Source organism: Aphelocoma coerulescens, chromosome 4 (assembly GCF_041296385.1).
Source record: "Aphelocoma coerulescens isolate FSJ_1873_10779 chromosome 4, UR_Acoe_1.0, whole genome shotgun sequence".
NCBI lineage: Eukaryota > Metazoa > Chordata > Aves > Passeriformes > Corvidae > Aphelocoma > Aphelocoma coerulescens.
In genome coordinates this window covers 66,204,453-66,227,180 of record NC_091017.1, presented here as the reverse complement: position 1 = coordinate 66,227,180, position 22,728 = coordinate 66,204,453, and the positions used below count along the sequence as shown (strand labels likewise).

Here is a 22,728-nt window from a genome sequence, read left to right as displayed (position 1 = left end):
CCCCGCTCCGCCCCCGCCGCGATGGGGGACGGGCCAGCGGCGGCCTCGGGGCTCCCCGGGGGAAACCGGACCGCCTGGTGCAGCACCTGGCCGGCGGCGTGGGAGATGGAGCAAGCGGCCGGGTGCCCCGCGGTGGGCGGCAGCTACCCGCAGAAAAACGCCGAGATCCTCAGCAGCCAGTACGGCATCAATCTCTTCCTGGCCGGGCTGCTGCTCACCTTCGCCTGGGCTGTGCATGCCGTGGGCATCAGCAAGAGCCACCTGCTCTCCTACCTCATCACGCTGATGCTCATCCAGCTGCTGTGGATGCTGTGGTACCTCTGCAGGAGCTGCACGCAGAGGAGGCTGATCCGGGACAAGGACACACACGCCGGAGCCCGCTGGCTGAAGTGTAAGTACGGGCCGATGGCACAAAGGATGGTACCGCACAAGAGACATCTGTGCCATCACCTGTGTCTGCTACCTCTTTGTTACCCTCTCCATCCCTACCGGGAGGCATCACAGACTCAATGCACATGCAGTGCACTCTAAAGTAAATATATGCATAAGCTGAACATACGAGGAGATTGCATGGGGAAGCTGTTTGTTAAACATCCTCACTTTCCAACCTACCATTTATAGTGCTGAAAGCTCTGGAGCCTTTTTTCCTTACCAGACTGGTTTGGTGAAACTTGAAAAATGAAATACAGCCAGTGGAAGAGGCAATTATCACCTTTTCCAGATGGTATAGTGCAACTTACTTTATGGTAGTACCAGTCAGAAAGGTCCTCAAGTGCTCTCTATACCAATGTATATCAGAGATTCCTGTTTATATGTGTACAGTGATGCTTTAGAAACTATTACCACAGGCCTGGGCCCTAGGGTATATCACCGTGTCCCGCAGCCATAGGGAGGAGGAGGAGAGAAGATCCAGCAGGCAGGAATTGTGCAGCAAGATTGATTTATTTAATTATTTTACAAACTCTTTTATAGACTTTTTTCTTCGTAGTCTAATTGGACAAAGGATCAGCCAGCCCTTGGGGCGATTGGCTAAAATCCTAAAACACCCATTGTCAAAATATTTTTCTACTATACCATAAACAAGACTTTTCAAGGTTGCAGGTGGCTTGGGTGTTTACATAACTCTGCTACCTCTTCTGTGAGAGAGAAAAGTCTCTCACGGACTTAGAAAATAGCAAGAAAATCCTTGCTAGCAGCATTTTTGTATCTGCAAGAAACATCTAGAGTTAGACAGAAGAGGACAAAATCCCTGACCAGATCAGTTTTAGATTAGAACATAAAGCAGTTAAGCAAGGAATCTAAAATGACCATTCACTTGCAAAAAAGTATACAAGTTTGCCAGGGTAGTGCTGGGATGTGCTGGCCCTTGTCTGCAGAGTCAGGTGCATACCAGAGTGAGGATCTAAAGGTATATTGAGAGAAGGTGTTTGGGGAGCACACCACAGAGTTGTAGTGACAGGAATGCTATGTTTCTGGGTACCAAGAAAAAGAAACAGCATACATCAGTGCTTGTGGAATAATAGGCAAACCCAGTTTTACCAGCCTCTTCCTCTTTCAGTCTCAGCACTGTAAATGACAGATCAGAAAGTAAGTATTTAAGTGGAATGTTATAAGAAAACTTTTCCGTAAAATGTTGACTTCTTAACAATGTTTCATTCCTAACAATGACACAACAGTTAATTTTCACAACAGCTAATGAAGTATCTAAATGAAAATTCCAAGAACACCTGACACCTGATTATTTTGAAAAGTAAGGTTGTGCTGTGGAAGTGTAGTTTGTTCTCAGTTTTGGTGCTTGTGTATTGTTTATTTTCTTTGCAACTGTTGACGTTTGTGTATGAACTGCTGACAGAGAACCTGGGGTTTTTTAATGTCTAATGTACAGCCATGGTCTGTAGTCTCTTTCCTGAAGTGAATGGAGTTCACATACCAAGTGTTGAATTGTTCCTCTTGATTATTTAATAATTTCCAAGTCAATATTCATCTCTCAGGCATTTTTCATTTGTTAGCTTATGTGGCTTACAACCTCCTGAAATTTGTGCAAGGCTTAATTTGATCCTACCTTGGACCAAGCTATGCTTTTGTTACACAGAGGGTAGCTTTCCCCTCCTAAATATGGAATAAATACTGCCTAGCATGGGTAAGTATAGCAGGATCCCCTGCCCTCTTTCTTTTGGCGCCGCATTCACAGCATTTCATTTGTCCTACAGAATATAAGGAGTCACAGAAACTTAGAAATAAGATCCTGGATTGAACTGCTAGGTTACCTTATCCATTTCTTTCACTAGCACAGGATGGTTCTTTGTACTGGCTTCTCAAGTGGTGCGGCTTCCATGGCTTCTCTTGGATGTCTAGGCTGCAATTCAACAAATTTGCCCTTAGGGAATGACCTACACTTTCCTATTCTTGGGAGTTTCTTGTAGTTACAACAAGTCTGTACAACTCCTTTATCCTCTATTGGTAAAAGAAAACTTATTTGAGCTAAGGAAAAACTCAGGTGGCAATTCCTCTGCCAAGATACCCCTTGCACTCCTCTTTATCAGTGCTTTTGTCATAGAAATCTTTTATCTCAAAGATTAAAAGTCCAAAAAGAAAGGGAAGGGTGGAGTGGGACAGACATATTTTTTTGAGTTTTTCCACAGAAAGCTTTCTGCAATTTTTTACTAGCTCTATCAGCTACTTTTGAAGAACATCTCCTTGCTGTAATTGTGAGAGCAAATGTCCTTGTATTAAACAGTATAAAATGAGTGTATTTTCATGAATCCTTTCAAACTGTGAATATTATTTTAGTAAAAATGGTGGCAATTGCCTACTTAGACCATTTTGCTCTGACAAATGTTGAAATGGAATGATTTAACAAAAACCTCCTGTAACTGACTCCTTGTACAAGTTTAGCAATGCTAGAAGGACAGATGATCAGTTTGTAATAATTGCTCACAGGAAGGTTTCCTCAAGCTTTTCTGCACCAAGGTGTCAATTGTGTGAACCCTCGAGCTCGGTTCTTCCTGCCTGCATGGCTGACCAAGAACCACTCCTAGTCTGAATGTGGGAAAAGTTTGTGGGAGACCTCTGGCTTTAATACAACACAGTTATCCTGACCCAAATAGCCACAGGGAATCTCAGGAAGTCTTCCCTTGACTTATCCAAAAGTTATTCCCCTAAGTATGGTCTCCTGCTAGGAAAAGCTCTCTGATCATTTTTTGGGAAAGTTCAGTGAAGTGAGCCAGAGAACTCAAAATAAAAATCAGTTGGCTTCACAAACAGCTTTATTTTATCACATTCTTTATCAGCACAGCTTCTGTTTAAAACATTGACAACGAGTCAACTTAAAAAGCTCTTGACAGACTTCAACTTGTATCTTTTTACTGCCTGCATTGCATTGCCAATTATTTGAACAATATTTTAAGGTGAGAGCAGTATTTGTGCAACTATGTCATTATGGTTTTTGTTCTTGATGGTTAGCAGGAAGAAACGAGCCAGCACTTAGCAATATTGAAAATCCTATTATTAATGCCTTAAGATATGCAGGTTTCAACAAATGTTCAAAAAGAAAAAATAATGAAACAGCGCTCAGTCGCAATCATTTCACATTTCTTAAAATTTCAAATGGAAATAGCAAAGCAGGGGAATTATCTTCCTTGAAATTACTGGTGTCTGTTTAGTACTAGCACATACTACTGAAGTTTCCATCACAAAATGTTAACAAAAAAACTATTAACATACCATGTGCATGGTCATTATGGTTGTGCTTTGGCTTTTGACTAAGCAAATTAGCACAATCATTCTCTTTTGAAATCCATAAATAAGCATGTTGGACACTTTGTATACACTTGTATGACCACCTGAGTAATTGTCAGAAACATCTAGTGACCATTTGAATAAATGAAACAATCTAACATCAAAAGAGTCATATAAAGTCTTCTAGTCCCTGGAAGACAGTGTTTTGTATCTTTTTACTTCAGAAGATAGCTTTTGCCTTCTTATTGAAACAATCATAACACATGTGAAGTCCCTCAAGATGACGTATTTCAGACAAATAGGCGGTTTCCTGCATAATTTCTAAATAAACCATAAATCACATAATCAATTATAGAATAATTCAGGAAGGGACTTCTGAAGGTCATCTAGTCTAACATCTTTCTCAGAGCATGTCTAGTTACCTCAGACAGTTATTTCAGAACTAGCAATTCTAATTTATTTCAGAATTATTTAAATTCTTTAGACAAGGAAGGAAACATATAATTTGATCTCAAGAGTAGCCTATGGCTTCACATTTTGTGGTAACATTTACTTTCATACATAATGAAAATGGCACATCTATTTAAATGTGGGCTCTAGTCCCATTACATGTGTTAGTATACAAATTAGCTGACCTAAGAAATGTAAATTAACATACTCTATGGGATTATGCACATGCATGAAGTGCAGATCGGAGGTTTTAGATTTTGCAATATTAAAGCAAAAGTTTTTAGCTCTTGGTAGAAATTGCACTCAATTGGTAATTTAATACTGTTTATGTTATAGAGAGATTGTAAAACAGAAACATAAAATCCTACTGGAATTCATACCCTTATGATTAAAAAGGTTTCTGAAGTCTATTTTTGTTTAATTTTAAAGGGTCAATGAAATAATAAACAAAATTACAGCATGTTTATATAATTTCTACTTACTTTTTATCACTGCAACTTTGACAATAAAGGTATTTTTAATTAAATGAACTTTTATTTTAGTGTTCTTTTTTTATTGCCGCAAGTCAAGTGGAACATGTGGTACTTATATGGAAATTAGGTTGTGGTCTCTTATAAAAGATGAATATTCTTCGAAGTCAACACTAGTGATGTTATTTACTCTGTGAGGAATTGCAAAGAACAATGAAGATACTGATATTGGTTTATATCTTAAGGTCTGGTTAAGGTCCGTGAATGAATTTTTATCTGGTCTTCATTCAAGTAAGTCCAAATTAAATCCAGGGAAAGCTTGTTTGAGTAAAAGCCTAAAAAAATTAGAAAAACCCCAAACCACAAAGAAAACCCTCAAAACAAACCAAAACCAAGGAAATTAAGGCCTTAGAGTTTGGTTCAGTAATCTTGTTGCCAGTTGTGCTTAGTCACACAGGTACAAACCCAATAATAATAATTTAAAAAAATAAACTAGGGGAAACATATTTCAAAGTTCTTTAGGATATTTAGAATAGTATATTAGGATATTTTTGTGTGAGTGTGAAATGTAGATGCTTTGGTTCCTTTCTAGGAGAAGAAACCATACAGCTCATTGTAGTTGTGGTCTCTGGGTTAAAGTGTGACCCTCTGAGCCATGGGGAGGGCACACCGAGTGATTGTGCTATTTCCCACTGTGGAGGTTTGGGCTGGGAGACTGTAAGGGGATTGTTCAGCTCCCCAGGACTGCCCAGTTTGCTGTGGGGCTGCCAAGGGCAGTAGTTCATGCTCTGTGTGGCTGCTTCAGTGCCACTGTCACTTGGGAAGCTGATCCTGCCCAGAGCTGGGCACTCTGCAAGGTGCTGAATGTCCTGGTCAGTGCAGGGCTGGCAGCTCCACACCGACCATGCAGGGGCTGTCCAGAGATATCCTTGCTTAATGTACTGGGCAGAGGCTTTCACAAATTAGAGGCACTTAATTCATGGAGTCAATTATCTTCGTGAGCATTGATCTACCCTTATTTCCCTAAACAAGAACACAGATATTGATCAACTTTCATGTCCCTAAATGGTCTCTAGACACTATAACTATACATTAAAATTTTCTAATATCTTTTTCATTTGTAGGTGGGATTACATTATTTGCAGTGATTACTTTAATTCTGGACTCCTTTAAAATTGGATATTATATTGATTTTTCAAACTGTTTATCACCAACTGAAGGCATTTTTCCTGTTACACATGCGGTGCACACCATCTTACAGGTAAAAGTTGCTGTTTGCAGTTTTATATTAACCTCTATTTCTTACCAAAAATATATTTTGTCTTGTCATCAGTGGACTTAACGCCAATTTTATTTTTAAACACATCACAGAACAATTTTGAAGACTAAATCCTTGTGCATGTATAGTAAATTCAAGCTTTGCAACTTGGAGTTGCTTAGCCATAAAATTCACATGGGTTTGAAAAACTGAATAATCAAAAAATGCTCTCCTGGAGTTGAAGTTAAGTGGCCTTTTTTAAAAATTATACATAATTTTCAGAATTTTCAGGCTGAAAGGGGTACTTGGGCTAAAGACCATTCCCTTGTTTCTGTGTGTAGGACTTGCCACACAAGTTCAGTTCAATCTGTATAACCTGATGTTTCATTGTGGTTAGAGGTCTAGGCCGGCTAAGTCAAAGGGGACAAAACCCTTCCTAGCTGATTCTAAAACACTTGCACAACTGTCCTATAACAAATGAACATGGATATTCCTTTTAGAAGCACTTGGTTATTCTTATCAGTGGGTGCACAGTAGCAAACATAGTCAGTGACTCCTGTGAAATATTCCAGCTGCCTGTTTGTTATAAGGCTTTGGGTCTACAGTGTAGGGTGACACTCCATAGCTGATTGTTTCTCACATTAACTCCTCTGAACCCCTGTCAGCAGGTTTGTAGGGAAGAAGGAAAGAGAAAACCACTCAACTGACATACTCAGTCATAGCCAGGCACTGTTTTGAATTTTCCAAGTTAAGTCATTCAGAAAGAAAAGAAAGTTTTTTCTAGAAGTTGTGATTGCATGTAAATGAGCTTTTGAACAACCTAAATTTTTCTGCTTTCTTCAACAGTTAAAAAAAAAAAAAAGCATTGAAATTTAAACAGTAACTCTCACCCTGTCTATGTTTTTCTCTGAGGGTGAAATTCTGAGTTGGTTGAAGTAATCTTAATTTCACATTCTTGTAATATCCCTTCTCCATGTCTTGCAACTCCTTTGCTTTAACTCTGAAAACAAACCAATGAAATTAAGCCCTTCTGCCCTGCTGATCTGAACACAGCATTCTTCTTTACAGCCAGTGACCCAGAGCTGACAAGGTTTCCAGCCACCATGAACTGGAGAATGGTGAATAAAGATGCTGAACAAAGGCAACAAGAATTCTAGTTTAAATGTCACATCACCCAGTGTCACTGAATTTATCATCTACAGAGCTTAAAATAATGAACACTTAGATGTTAGCCTGAGCAATCAAAGAAACCAAAGGATTTGTTTTCTACAGGATATGTATCAGATTGTCATTTACTCTGAGGCATCCTGATACATGTCATGAAATTAATAGATACATTCTGCACCCATATATGAACTAACACATACCTGCCCTCTCAGGGCAGGCTGTGCATTATGTTCCTCTGCAGGTGGAAGTCCCCTGGAGGCAATGAGTGTTCTGCGAGCGAAAACTGGATTTTATGCTATTTCTTTACTGATTTTTCCTATTTTTTCCCACTATCTTGTGTCTGAACAGGTCTTCAAAACTTACATTTTTATAAGTTTTGAAGAATGGTTTCAGATCTACTGTCAGATTTTACTGCATTTATTCCAGGAAGGGAAATTGAACATGGTATTAGAGACTAAGGTAATTTCAATATGATTTCAGTTGAAGCCTACATGAAATATTTCAGTCTTTACGTCTGGGCTTTTACAGCAGCCACTCCTCTCATTGATAAATGTTTCATTAGAGAAATTGTTATTCCTGGGTAGCATAGGTGAGCCATAAAGAACTGCATTTGCCTATCTTTTTCCAAAATGACACATTAAATGCCTCAGACAACAGTGGCTGTGGAAGCACCCTACAATAATGGATGCTGTGGTAAAATGGGCTTCCAGTTAACTCTGATTGCTGAAGAAGAACCCAAGGTTCTTACCACTTTTCAGACCCTTTCTGGAACACCAAACTAGGCAGGTTTCTAAGAGGAATCTTAGAACTCTTTCTCTGATAATTCACCTATTGACAAGTTCAGTATCCTAGGAACTATTTGGAGTAAAGAGACTCCCAGTGTCACCCTAACATCCCTGAGGAATACTGGTATAGTTCTTCTTGAACCTATCCACACTTGGTTTTGTATCAGCAGCAATCTCCTTGTGAGGTCTCCATTATGCTCTCAGAAACAGAGAGTTCTAATTTTATTCCTCTTTGCCTTTGATTTGCTAATTCATTATTGTTATCTCTCTCTTCTATTCCTTGTTTGAGTTTTCTGCACTATCCTTGATTGCAACTGCTGTGTTCTAATGGGGTTGTCTCTCAGGCAGTTAGTTAAAACTTTTCCCATGCTTCCTGGGCATCTGTTGTTTTATTAGTCAAGTCTGGCATCCTTTCATTAATCTCTTTCCCTCCATAGTATTTAATATCTTTAATAAATTATTCAAACTTAGCATCACCATGCCCTGCAGCAATCATACCTCTATCCACAGCAAGTGGCTTTATTTCATTTGTCATTGAAATAAAAGTCTCTTTAGATACAGAAGGAAAATATGTTTTGCTGAGTGATGCTTAGACTTTCTACTGTTAAGCCACTGATGTTTCATGTAAGAAACCTCAGGTTCTGTGTAAATACCACAGGAAATCATGAGCTCTTTCATATGTGTGGAGATGGAGCTGCCTCTGTTTAAATGATCAGAAATTTTAAACATTGGTATGCTATCTACAGATGCACTTTCCTTTCTGAGTGTTACATATGCTCATTAGTGTAATGATATTTCTCTGTGTTTCTTCCATTAAGGTGTACTTTCTGTGGTGTCATGCAAAGGATGTTATCCAGTCTTTCAAAACACTTGAAAGGTAAAGTGGATCTGATCCTCATCTAGCATGTTAATAGGTGCAGGTCTGTACAGTGCTTTAACACCAAAGTTTTATTGTATGAGGGACCATGAAAATATACAGAGACTGATTCTCTTCTTGATTGCGTTAAGTAGAAAGAAATAGAGGAGTTAAAGTAACTCCATTTACCCTTATTTAAACTGTACTGATATTTTGTAATACAAAACAGTGACAGAATACATGTATTTTTCTCATGAGAGAGGAAAATGGCAATATATAATACCACAGAGTCACTTAAGAAGGAAGCATTATGTACGTATTTTAAGACTATGCACTATATTATATTTTGTTTATTTATCTACTGAAAAGGAATCTGCATCACCAGCCTGCAGTCAATGCAATGTGTCTGATGTACTTTACATTGATTTTATGGAAACCACCTTTTTTAAACTAGGTCTTAGATGCATAGAATAGTTTGGGTTGGAAAAAACCTTTTAAAGTCATCTAGTCCAACCCCTCTGCAATAAGCAGGGACACCTTCAACTAGATCAGGTTGCTTAGAGGCCCATCCAACCTGGCCTTGAATGTTTCCAGCCTGTGTTGATACTGGGGCTTGCCCTGATCCAGGTGCAGGACCTTGCCCTTGGCCTTTTTGAGCCTCATAAGGTTCCCATGGGGCCACTTCTTGAGCTCATCCAGGTCCTTCTGGCATCCCATCCCTCAGGTGTGTCAACCACACCTCACAGTTGTGGCAGATGCAGCTGTGTAAGTGCACTTGGAAACACAACCATCCATGGTGGTATCCTACATACCAAATCAGATCCAAAGAGTTTGCTGGTGTTTTTGTGAGAAAGTGGATTAGTGTATATTAATGTGTCTGTACATAGAATATAAGTAAGCAAAAAATGGTAATTTTCAAAGCACTTATTTAAAGTTATCAATGATCTGACCAGTTTCTATAGGAGGTAAAATGAATTTTCTCAGAAACACCATCTGTGGTGAAGGTTCTCCATTTGTTCTGCTCTCTTGAATAAGTGTTCAAACCCCAAGCTCAGGAAGACAGTGATTACAGAAGGCTTTGCAATGTCAGCTGTTTATAAGTACATTTTAAAAATTTCTAACTGGAAGTTTATCACTGAGAACAGTGTTGTAATAAAGAACTGTTTCTTGGTGAAGAAACAAGAACAGCCTTGGGTGCAGGAGAACACCTGATAGAGCATAGGTGAAAGGATTGTGCCTAGGAAAGAGAAAGAGATACCATGGCCTTCTTCAAAAAAAGGGAGTGCTTGGCAATGGAGAACATTTTTGCCTGGATTTTATTAGGAACTTCAGAGCCATTAATATACTTCTTTCTCCAATAACATTCTGTTTCACCAGGCTGAAGTGGCTTGTCAGAGGCCAGGAGTCTCAAAAATGCATGGAGACCTACCCTCATTTGTACCAGTACTTTGAACAGAATAAAGCTCTCTGTTAGCTTCAGCTCTCTCCAGGAGATAAAAATTCATGGGCTAGAAGTTGGAGAAGGCAGTGGTATCTGTGAAGAAAGATCAGACAAAGGGAATGTGAAGGAGCACTGCAGAATGCTGTGAAATACAGTTTGCAAAAAAATTAATCCTGTTCAGACTGTTCAATCACTAACATGTAGCTTGTCCAGCCCAAAGAATAAAACCCATCACATAAGAGAGAATAAGAAGTAGTAAAAGCATCCTATTAATAGTTTAATACATTAGGCCATTTAATGCACTGTATTTCTGTAAAGTTTTGAAAGTCTGATATTCAGTGACTGCAGAACATCTTTAGAGATCGGTGATGATTTTTCAACCCTCCCCCTGCACTGACAAATAAATTATGCCATGTAGCTTGTACACAGAAAGTTAATCCATTTCATTTCACATATATGGAGACACATATGGAGACATATATATGGAGACATATATGGAGTCTGTGCAGATTCCTTCAATAATTACTTTATTTTGTAGGTTTGGTGTTATCCATTCTGTTTTCACAAATTTGCTGCTGTGGACAAATGGTGTGTTAACGGAGTCAAAACATCAGTTGAATGAACATAAGGAGAGACTAATCACACTTGGTTTTGGGAACATAACTATAGGTAAGCAAAAGGGCTGGTGCATGTTGAAATTCCTGCTCTAGCACACTCATACAAAATATTGTCATCGTAGGAGTCAGTTGAGTCATTCATGACTATGTCAGAATAGTCATTCTGGGGCAAAAGATAATTAGCTGATACTAAAATGTTATATGATCATTATCATATATGGGATCAAGGCACTGGTTTTCTTCTAAGTTCCAAGCAAATAAATTTCTTGAGAATATTTCTTTTGGGGAATAACATCACTGAGGAACATCACTAAGGAACCACTTTATTACTAAATCACAGAAGTAAATTAACATAGCAGTGGTAAAATGAGAGTTTACTATTATTAGTTATTCATAAAAAACCAAGCATGGATAATCTTGCAAATCTTTCCTAGGAGAGTGGTTACATGTGGCCTGTGGTTCTACAGGATTCAGTGAGACAGCTCAAAAGGATAGAAGTTACCCATTAGTGCTATTTTACAAGACAAGGACTTTGGTCTCGGTGTTGTAGTTTTTTAAATTATTAACAATTTTCTCCATTGGTGAGATGGTGCAAGTTTAGATTGCAAAACAATTTAGAATACAAACATTTAGAATACAGAAGATATAAAGAAAAAGTTCTTCACTGTGAGGGGGCTGAGACACTGGAACAGGGTGCTCAGAGAAGCTGTAGGTGCTTCATCCCTGGAAATGTTCAAGGCCAGGTTGGATGGGGCTTTGAGCAACCTGGTCTAGTGGAAGGTTCCCTGTCCACAGCAGGGGGGTTTGAAATAGATGATCTTGTAGTTCCCTTCCAACCCAGGCCATTCTATGATAACTGCTGGGGATGTGTTCCACTTTCAAAGCCCAGTGAAGGCTGGGGAAGGGGGGCCTTTTCTTAGGTGGGTAACTGGGTGTCGTTTGACTGAAATCTTACCTTTTGTGTTTCATTATTTTATTTATGTTTTATTTATTCACTTAAGGAATCTTTATAATGCACATAACTAATCTCTCCTCCTTTAGTTCTAGATGATCATGCACCTCAATGCAATTGCACGACAACAACTCTCTGCTCGATATTTTCTCAAGGAATATATTACCTATATCCCTTTAATATAGAGTACCACATCCTAGCATCTACAATGCTCTATGTCCTGTGGAAGAACATTGGCCGCAAAGTTGAGCACCACCAGCAAAACAAAACTCCTTTCAAATTCCACGGCATAACTGTTGGAATGATTTTTGGACTAATGGTGTTAACTAGCACAATAGCCATAGTTGTTGTGTATTTAATTCAGATTGGAGGTTCGAAAATCAAAAGCGAGTTAGCCCTCACTATGTTTTACTTGCACGCTATCTTCGTGTTGGCTCTCATGTGCACAGCTGGAATTGTTGCCCTTCTCATCTACAGACTGGAAGATAGATCGCTGGATAATTCCAAGAATCCTGCTCGAAAACTGGATGCAGAACTACTGGTGGGCACAGCTGCAGGGTCCTGGCTGCTCTCCTGGGGCTCGATCCTCGCCATTATCTGTGCCCAAGGTCATCCCAAATACACATGGTATAACCTGCCCTACTCCGTGCTGGTTATTATTGAGAAATATATTCAGAATCTCTTTATCATTGAATCCATCCACCGTGAGCAGGAAAAGGTGAATGACGACATTAAAACTCTTCGAATAGTGACCATATCTCGGGGGAGCACTTTGTCCCTCACCCCCTTATACAAAGAGGTTTACAATGGCAGAGCTGCTCGAGACAGTGGCGACGTACCCTGTCTGTTTAAGGGCAGCATCTGTGGGAGAGAAAACGATGGTGCTGGTGTTGCCAAAGAAGAAACGAGTCAGAACAATAGTTTGGTCATGCACTCAGCCTCAGATTTCTCATTTTACAGTAGAAACTCAGTTAATAACAACAAGAGGAGAATTTTGAAGAACATCGCTGCATTTTTATTCCTCTGCAACCTTTCGGTAAGACATTTTGAGTGTAATTCACAAGTTAATACTCAAAAGCTTCCCATTCTTTAAAGTCTGATAAGTATATTATATTTGCATGGTTCCATAGTTTCTGGGCAGTAAATTTTACTTCTGGAAGAAGTGAATATGCTTTTGGGGAACAAAGTTTATTTAAATGTGGATTACAGAAGGCTCCTATCAGTAACGGTCCAAAAACTATAGCAGCAGCAGAAACCCTCTTCCACCAGCATGCCCCAGTGGCAACAGGGAGGGATTACTTAGGGGTTTCTGAAACCAATTTGCAGCATGGTGGAGTCACAGTCATTAAGAGCTATTGACTTGTATCACTGGTGATTAATATTGGCCTCACGTTCTTTCCCTGCAGCTGTGGATACCACCGGCATTCGGGTGCCGCCCAGAGTATGACAATGGACTAGAAGAAATAGTGTTTGGCTTTGAACCCTGGATAATTGTTGTGAACCTTGCGATGCCTTTTTCTATTTTCTATCGGATGCATTCAGCTGCCTCGCTCTTTGAGGTCAATTGTAAAACGTAGATCATATACGGTCCCTCAGTGAACAATTGATTGAATAATTAATTACACAAATAACAGTTGAGGGAGTGGATGAATGAATGAGTGAACGCAGCATCTGCTCAATAAATAGAAGATTCAATAATTTTTTTAAGGATGGGACCATAGCTAATAGCATGTAATTTTTTAATTTTCCTTCCACGTGTTTTGTTATATATGTGGTGTTATTGTATAAATACACTGTTCAGAATCATTTTAGTGTTAATATGATTAACACTACATAGTAAAGTTAATCTCATTAATCTTTGTTTTAGTCATCTGGGATCTGTTCTCTGTATAATTTGTATGGCTTTGTTTTCATTCATTGTGACTCATGATCGGGGTTTACAAAAAATTCTGTATGACTTAGAAAAGAAAATTCCAGGAAGAGCTTCTCCTGAGATACTAGGAAAACTCCAACTCGTAATTCCTAGCTTTGGGGGTTTTTTTATAGTAAAACCTAAAAATGTTTGCTAGATAATTTGAGGTGTGGGAGTTAAAGTTCCATATCACTGATGAAAATCAATATATAATTATTATTTTCTGAATAGTCATAGATAGCAAAAAAAAAAAAAAAAAAAAAAAAAAAAAAAAAAATCCAGATGCGTAACATGTATGATTAGGTATCATGCTGTATATAATTTTTTTCTGATAAAATATATTTCTATTAATTGTCTTGTATTTACTCTATGATATAACCGAGAAATAAAGTTAATCCTTTTACTTAATTCTTTATTCAAATATTCTTGAAATGTTTTAAGAGAAAAAACTAATCTTACAGCTCATATTTAGATATATGTGTGCCAGTGCCAGAATGGTATATATTCCCTGTACAATTTTTTAATGAGTTGCTAATTTCGTTGTAGATCAGTCTCCTAGCTGGAAAATGATCATATGTTTTATACAGAGATGCTGTAAAGCAAAGCTGAAGCCTCTAGAAATCTGGAGGGTCTTTGGCTGAGAGTTTTATAAGTGTGGTTTACAAGATATGAGAATATAATCTCAAATCCCTGTGGTATTTAGTTCCTTGAATTCTCACAGAAAGCAGTGAAAAGTTGGGTGCCTGAATATTCTTAACATCTGCACCTGCCAGATCGAAAGACTGGAGCAGTAACCAGGATACTGGAGCTACTGCTCAGTTAATTACTGGATAAACCTTGCTGACTTGTTGATGACCTAGTCCTAAGTCTGGTGGGTCAAGGGCTGAAAAATTTCTGCTTCTGGTTCCTGAAGGACAGTTATACACTCACCGCCATCATCCCGAGAGCAGGAGTATTTCCGTGTGGGAGGGGCTTGCTTCTGAGACAGGAAATTTCAGCGGTCGCGTCTGCCCTCATGCAGCAGAAAAAAATATTTGGCTTTATACCACTAGATGGCAAACAGAGACCATCCGATAAATTACCTGATTCCTTGAAATTGCTTCAAGAATTGCTTCTCATCATAATTAATCTTCAGTTCTATTTTTATAGCCAAAACCTGCTTAGGAATTTTCCCTACCTTCTTCACCTGTTGCAGAGCCCAGATCAGGTAAAGAAGTATCCATATGAAGTCTCAGGTGAAGTCTGAATTAGATGAAGCATCAGGAGACTGAGCATGAGAACTCCTATCTTCCTGCAAAGCAATTTCAGTTGTTTGATTTTAAGTGGTTTTTAGAAGAGTCACTATCTCATCACATTGCTGTAATCTCTGCCTGTCCCTACAGCTGCTTGTCATGCTTTTTTAATAACATCTCTATTGCTCTTACATTTGTTCTAGACAGTAACATTTTCTATCTTTCTGCTTGAACTCAGTAGCTTGATGTCACCTAGTTCCCTGTAAATACCAGCTCTGACCACTCAGCTGTCTCTCTACAATTTGAGAAAATAGGGCCATCCAGATAATGAAATAAATCTTCCTTCCAAAGCAATCTTTAATCTTCCTTCCTGGACAAACTCTACAGCTAATTCCAGTATCAGAAAAAAATTCATTTCACTAGGTAGGCCCAAAAATTCCATTTCATCTTTTAAGTGCTCATAAAGATGGCTGCAGGAAACCTCTGTCTTCTTCCTCTGCTCCTGTGGGATGGGTCTCATGTCATTCTTCAGCTAGAACTGGTGTTCTGTAGCTGATATGTGTTCAGCCAAAGCAGAGCTAGCTCTAAATCCCTAAGGCCAAGAAGGGGCCATATGCTCTATCACAAACACGTAGCACACATTTGGAAGTCTCAAAAATAAATAACATCCTCATTTAGTTATATTTCATTTGAAATTACTTAGCCCTTTCTGCTGCTTCACATTATGATTGAAATAATTTCATTTGCCCACAATATTAAATTGCTTCTGAGTGCTGAAATTGAAGTTTATTCAGAAAAGTGAATTAAGGTAGCACTCTGGCACTGAGCAAATGCTTTAAACATGTTAATGGGCAAATTCTATTCCTAGCTGCACTGATGAAATCCCACTAAAATGGTTCTGTTTCAGGACCAGAGACTTGATTTTGACCTGAGACACTCAAGAGGTTTTCATGACAGGAGTTCTCTCAAAAAACATTGTTTCATCCAAATACAGTGTATTTTATGGAAGCGGCTCTTAGCTTAAGTACTCTTGAAGCAATGGTGAGTCATGAAGTTTTGAATATTTGAGAACATACATTTTTAAGAAATAAAGATTTTTGAACCAGGAAAAATAGAAGCATGCATTTTTAAGAACAATTTTTTTTGGACAAGGAAAAATACTCAGATTAATGTAGTTAACATAGTGTGACCTCTAGCTCTCTGTTCAATGCTAAACCTGGTCTTTCTCAAACAGCTGTTTTCTAATGTTTTTTCTCTATTCTATATTGACAATACTGAATTATCGCAGGTTTGAAAATGTAATAAATAGCACAAAACCACCCTATTTCTGCCTACCTATCTGCTCAAGCATGTGACAGGAGGCACGAGAGCCTGCTTACCCAGGAGAGAGGTCTAACAGCTGCTCATTGATATTCTCCTGAGGTGCTCCAATTTAATATTACTTTAAAAGACACTTTTTAAAAAGGGATCTCTTTAATGAAATGCACTTCATATGCAAAGAATTCTGAATTTTTGCTGCATAATCTTAACCAGAAAGTTATTCTCTGATGTTCATCCTTCTGTCAGGCCCTTCCACTCCTTCCCTTTCCTCCCTAAATAATTTTATCTATTCAATAATATGTGCTTTGAGTTGCATTTAAACTCATATTTGTACAGAATTAAAGGCTGCTAAGGTGCAAAAAGAGCACTATAATCCTCAATTTACTTGAGGAGTCAAACTTGTATGGCCACAGATTTTCCAAGTGGTTTTTTTGTGTCAGTGACACTGAGATAGAAGAAAATGGAATAGTCATGCTTGAGGCCTTCTAAAAGAAGTGAATTCCCTTTACTAGTATTTCTCAATACTTTGAATTTTCTCTTTTAATCATGTAAAAAATAATGCCAATTTTAATAATTTTGGGAATATTTGTGTGCTGTATTGTCCACTTGCGTTCCATAGACTTTGAGTGGACTATGTAAGTGCAGAGAAATAGATGGCTCCAGAGAACAGTAGAGAGGGAAATGACCCAAGTAATGTAAGTGCATGTTTCTTATCACTAGCTTATATAATTCATTAATTTTCACCAAAAATCCATGAAATAAAAAAGATTCCCAAACGTCAAGCTTTTAATAATCTAATAATTTTTAGTTTCCCCACCTCACCCTGATTAGATATGATGTGTGTACAGATGGCTCATTGGATCATTTATTCCCTGGGAACCCTTGTCCCCAAGCATTTGGCCTCATTCTATGCATGCATGAATAAAATGAGATCTGGATTCAAACAGAATTGAAGCATCTGTAATTGTTAAGGAGAACTTTTAAAAAGAGGTTTAGCTCTATTAGCTTTTAAATGATCAATTTCATCTTGAAATTGATGATACTTTAATGTCAATGGTTAGAGTATATTTTTTTTTATTATTTGTTGGTTTGCGTTTTTTTTTTTAATTAGGAGGTGTGTTATGTCCCATAATGTTAATTTGACTGATATTTAAAGCAAAACTTACAGTTCTATATGGCATGCCTCCTGCCTTCCTCTACTACTGTTGTTCACCTAAAAGTGAACTGAATTTCATGTCTGAAAATAAGGCCTTTGGTCAAATCTTTACCAACACATTTTTCATTTTCTTGCCAGAAGCAAGTGGACCACAATTTATGCCTAAGTACAAATAAAGATGGATGCAATAGGTGGAAAGCTCTGAAAGAACAGGGATTGCAGGAAAACGAGCTCCTATGTCTCTATTTCATTTGTAACAAAGCAATGGGTGTTTTATGTTTAGTTTCCAATAAATCTTTGCTTGAATGTCACTGCAATACACCTGGAATTAAAAGCCATCTTGTGAAAACCACACATAGAATCATTAATTCTAGTGAACTACATCAGCATTTTAATCAGAGTGAGGAACAGCTCCTGCCCACATGTGCTGGTTTTGGCTGGAATAGAGTTAATTTTCTTCACAGCAGCTAGCATAGGGCTCTGTTTGGGATTTGTGCTGGAAACAGTGCTGATAACTCAGGTATGTTTTAGCTATTGCTGAGCAGCTCTTCCTCAGATTCAAGGCCTTTCTGTCCATCATCCCACCCCACCAGTGAGGAGGCTGGGGGTGCACAAGGAGCTGGGAGGGGACACAGCCAGGAGAGCTGACCCTAATTGACCCAGGGACATCCCACACTATATGGCTTCGTGCTGAGCATAAATCTGAGGGAAGAAGAAGGAAGCGGAGGGAGAGGGGACACGCATTTGGAGTGGTGGCATTTGTTTTCCCAAGTCACTGTGACTTGATGGATCCCTGCTTTCCTGGGGATGGCTGAACACCTGCCTGCCCACGGGAAATGGGGAATTAATTCCTGGTTTCTCTTTGCTTGCACACCCGACTTTTGCATTGCCTGTTAAACTGTCATTATCTCAAACCACAAGTTTTCTTACCTTTACTGTTCTGATTCTCTCCTCCATCCCACTCTGGGGGAGGGAGTGAGCGGCTGGCCAGGATTTTCAAGGATACCATAACTTCTTTATTCTAATTCATTGTGCAATCAAATATTTACCAGGCTTAACTGAAGATTAGAATGCTTTTAAGAGTGCACAAATATGATTATTATACCTAAGGTTAAGTCCACACTTTGTGTCTGGTTCCAACTTGAGTCCATCATTTTCTGAATTTAGTAATTTCACTTCTAGCAAGCAATTACTTTTGTAATTGCTTACTGCAATGATGCAGTAAGCAATAGCTTCATAATAAAGTCTTAATGGTAGCTGTTTACATGAATTCCCTTCCTTTTCCCTCCTTCTGCTCCTCTCCCATGTATGAGAAGCATGCCTCCAGTGCTCTCCAGGTAGGGTTTTCCACCACTGCCTACTTGAATCTAATAGTTTAATTACCAAGAAATAATTTTAAAAGATGTTAACACTAGCCAAACATACTTTTGAAAGTGCCCTTGAGTCCTTTCCAAGCATCAGAATGTCTTTCTTCTCTCTAAACCCTTAATTTTGTTTTCTTTGCTCTCCATTTTGGACAACCTTTCCAGTGCAGTAAGAGTCAAGATCCCAAAATTCACTATATCAAGAAGGGCTGTCTGAGCCTGCACTTGTGATTTTTGTTCCAAGGTGCACACTTCAGCAACAAACTGTGGCTCTGACTTTGTTCTGAATTTGGGGTATTTGCCTTGATTTATTTGAGCATATGCTTTTCAACCTGTATTTTCCCTCCTTTGGTTTTCAGTGCATCAGCCAGAAGAATGGGGGGTCCTAAAGGCATTACAGGGGTGCTTGATACTCTCTGCACTTGAAAACTCCTTTGACCCTTGTTACACATGTTGGAGAAGAAACCAAAAGGATGACATATTACAGGACAAAATGCTGCTGCTCAGCATGCAGACGGCCACTCACCATTCAAAAGAAAGAACTATAATTCTCACAGATGGTCAGTAGAAGGCACTTTAGTTTTGTCACCTCCAGTAAGACTCTTGTCTCAGACTGATGTCTGCATCAGCTGATTCTCTGTGTTCTTTAAGAGCACTAATAGTCCTAAAGATTATTGCAAGAGGTATTTTAAAGAGAACTCTCTATTCCCTATTACAGATATTCTGCTATAGTCACAAATGAGACCTGTTGATTCTAAATGAGCACGTTATTTTAAGTACTACTTAAGGGGGGAAATAAGAGGCAGAAATAAGTAAAAGTAGCAGTTTATTGCTGTTTATCTCAAAGTTACAAAGTTGCTCATCCTTACCACTAATGTTTAAAAATTTGAAACTGGAATTCTTCCCCCAAATAAATCCTGAACTACGAAATCAAGTCCTGGTCTTACACAACTCTAAAAAGTACAGATTAAAAACCCTACCAGCACTAACTGTTGACACACTTGCAAAATTACCTTGCTCTGCAGTTTTCTGTGTAGCATTTGCAACAGGCTCTTCTGCAAGGATACAGCTGTCCCACAGTGCCAGTGAAACAGATGAGGTTTAGGTGTCCTGCTTCCCAACCCCATTCCCTTCCATGCAGCAGCTGCCTTCTGGGAGGAGGGAAGCCCAAGGATGAGTTACTGTCTGACCCTAAGAGACATCATCTGTGTTCCTTGAGAGTCAAACACCCAGCTGCTGACTTCTGTTTTCTGAGTCCCCTCTTTTCTATCAGACTTAACAGTCTTCACAACAGTGTCTGATTTCATTACTGAAACTACTGTTTGATTCCATGAAGGATTTGGTCTTCCTACTCATTTTGTGAAAGACTCTCATGCTATGTTAACAGACAGGGTAAATTCCTAAAATAAATTATGCTGTTGGCAAAAGTTCCAATAAAAATTACTAAACTAAAAAAGCTTGTAATTTATGCATTCAATATAAAATTCATAAGTCCTCCTAATGTACAGTAGGTTAGAGAAACAGAGAAATCAGAATACTGAAATTGGTTTTCAAATTACTCCACAGGGCAAATTGTTATACTATTGAAGCCAGAAAAAATTTACAGTAGCTTCTTGGGGAATTAAGCTCACCTGATTTTTATTTGCAGTTTGATAGTAGGGTTGGCAAAAGACAAAATAAAAATGGTGAAGTGTTCAGCATTAGAAAATGAAAATAACTTTTTTCATCTTTATTATTTTCTCAGGACAGTTGTTCCCCTGGGATATAGCCATGCACATCCAGAGAATATGAATAGAATTCCCAAATTGTAAAAAACTGTTTTTTTTCTCTTTTTATCTTGTTTCAAATGTCACTGATCTTTAATAGTTTTTAATCATGTGAACTTTTGCTATATTAGAAAAAATACGGGTTTTAGTACATGATTATAAATACCCCAAATTAAAAGATAATATTTTATAAGACAAAAGCCCCAAAATGAACTAAGACAGCACAGCAAGAAATCATATTTACAAAAATGCTGTTCCCTTTGCTCTTGTCCTTGGCTAGCATTAATCTTTAATCTTTTACCATTGGTTTATATGAAGTCAAACTTGATATGAATAAAACAAAACAAAACCCCCAAAACAAAGAAAAAAAACCCCACCAAAACAAACAAGCAAACAAACAAACAAACACTTGTGGAAATTTCTTCTGATAACATCAATTATTTCATGATTTTCCTGAGTGATCAATGGCTGATGTAGGAACCATATCACACTTAGAATAAAAAAGTGACAGAAATGGTGGAAGAACTGTTCATCCTGTAACATACAGTTAATCAAGTCATCAAAAACCTAAATGGGATTTAAGGCCAGCAGGGGTAACTGTACCCATCCAAAATTACTTTTCCCACAACATGGATGACAGAGTACTATTTGGTACCTGCGGAATCAAGACAGAGCTGAGGGAGGAGCTGAGGCACAGCCTATGAGAAATGCATTCAGCCTTGGCTTTCAGATTGCAAATGATGGCAAATCGATTACAGTCGAAAATCAATGGCTTCAGCCATTAATCCTCCTCACTGTTAAAAATGTGTACCCCACCTCTACCCTGATTTCTCTTAGATGCAGTTTTTAGGCTCTGAAGTTTTTCTAACTTTACACGAAATATTAAAATTCATCTGTTATAGAAAAGTTTTCCCCTTAGATATCACCAGCTGGTTCTAACCATCCTGTTGCCCTCTGCTCAGCTGAGGAAATTTCCCAGACATAATTCCTGTAATGCATTTCTGATCATTTTCCAATTGCTCATATTTATTTTTGTTTGAAACATGAACAGCAGAACCTGACCTAATCTGCATGGATTTTTCTGTACTACATAAATTGGTGATACCATTTATCTCCCTCCTTCCTCAGTACTTTCACATGGCTGTATACACACCTGTAACTTTGTTCATCCCTGTGCAATAAAGACTCTGTTTCAGTGAGTAAAACTGATCAACCCTAAGCATGCATTCAGCCATGCTCCTAAATACAGCCCTACTTGAGCATCCTTCTACACTTAAGAACATGTGCAGTGATTTTGCTGAACTGGCCTAATGTGCAGTGACTTCGAGCCTCCTCCACCTCTACCACTACCTCTTCTTTGTTTTAGAGCCTGACTGTAATGGAAGGCTTTTGATGGGGTGCTTTTACAGCCCAAACCTCAGCGGTACACCTGTGTCTCTGCATTTTAATTTCCTTTTGGCATTAATTATTTTTTATCTCTTTACATCCAGTATCTCTTAGGTGAGAGAATGTGTGAATTTATAAGTGTTGACGATTTTAAATAAATATTATTAGGCAGAACAGTGGATCTTTGTATTTTGTAATGGAACTAGAAAATGTGGCAATGAAGGGAAAAAGCTAGTAAAACATACATTTCTAAAATCAGGAACTGAAAAGATTTTCTTTGCTCAGAACCATTGCAGAAGCAGTTAAATTCCATTACTTCCAATCTGCCAGCTGTGAGAGAGAACTGCAATTTTATCAGGTGAATAAAAAAAAGAAAAATGAGGCAAAGCTCTGAAGGAAAAGCACAAAAGCCATTACAAAGATGATTTCAGGATGGAAAAAAACCCCACCCCAAATCTCTCAGCAAGTGACAGCTGTGGGTTTAATGGACTATTCTTAAAACGAGATTTATATGCAAACTGCCTACAGAAAGTTAAAAAAGGATGCTAATAACCTATAAATGCAAAAGGTTTTTATCTCAGGCTCAAAAATTTTTGATGGCAGTGGATAACACACCATAAATGTCCCCATTAAACAATTGTTTCTCTGACCTGATGCCATTATGAATGATCTGTAAAAGCACAAAGCAGTAGTCCTGTTGCTCCTTCCTGCTCTGCTTTTTCCCAACTCACTGAGTCTGTTGGCACGAGGGTTTCAGTCTCACATGCCACCCCATCACCAACTAGTATTTCTTTCTACTACCATTGTAAATATTCCTGATCTCCCAATGCATTCCTCTGCCTTGAAAGAAAGTTTTGA

At 38.4% G+C, this 22,728-nt stretch overlaps 1 protein-coding gene across 1 annotated transcript; it reads left to right on the top strand.

Moving 5' to 3' along the window:
• Positions 1-50: 50 nt before the first annotated feature.
• OTOP1 (otopetrin 1) lies at positions 51-14,023 on the top strand. Its single transcript, XM_069012216.1, has 6 exons — positions 51-391; positions 5,783-5,919; positions 8,687-8,745; positions 10,704-10,834; positions 11,824-12,770; positions 13,141-14,023. The coding sequence occupies exons 1-6, from the start codon at positions 106-108 to the stop codon at positions 13,309-13,311; spliced, it is 1,731 nt and encodes a 576-aa protein (XP_068868317.1). The 5' UTR covers positions 51-105; the 3' UTR covers positions 13,312-14,023.
• The last annotated feature ends 8,705 nt before the right edge of the window (positions 14,024-22,728 follow it).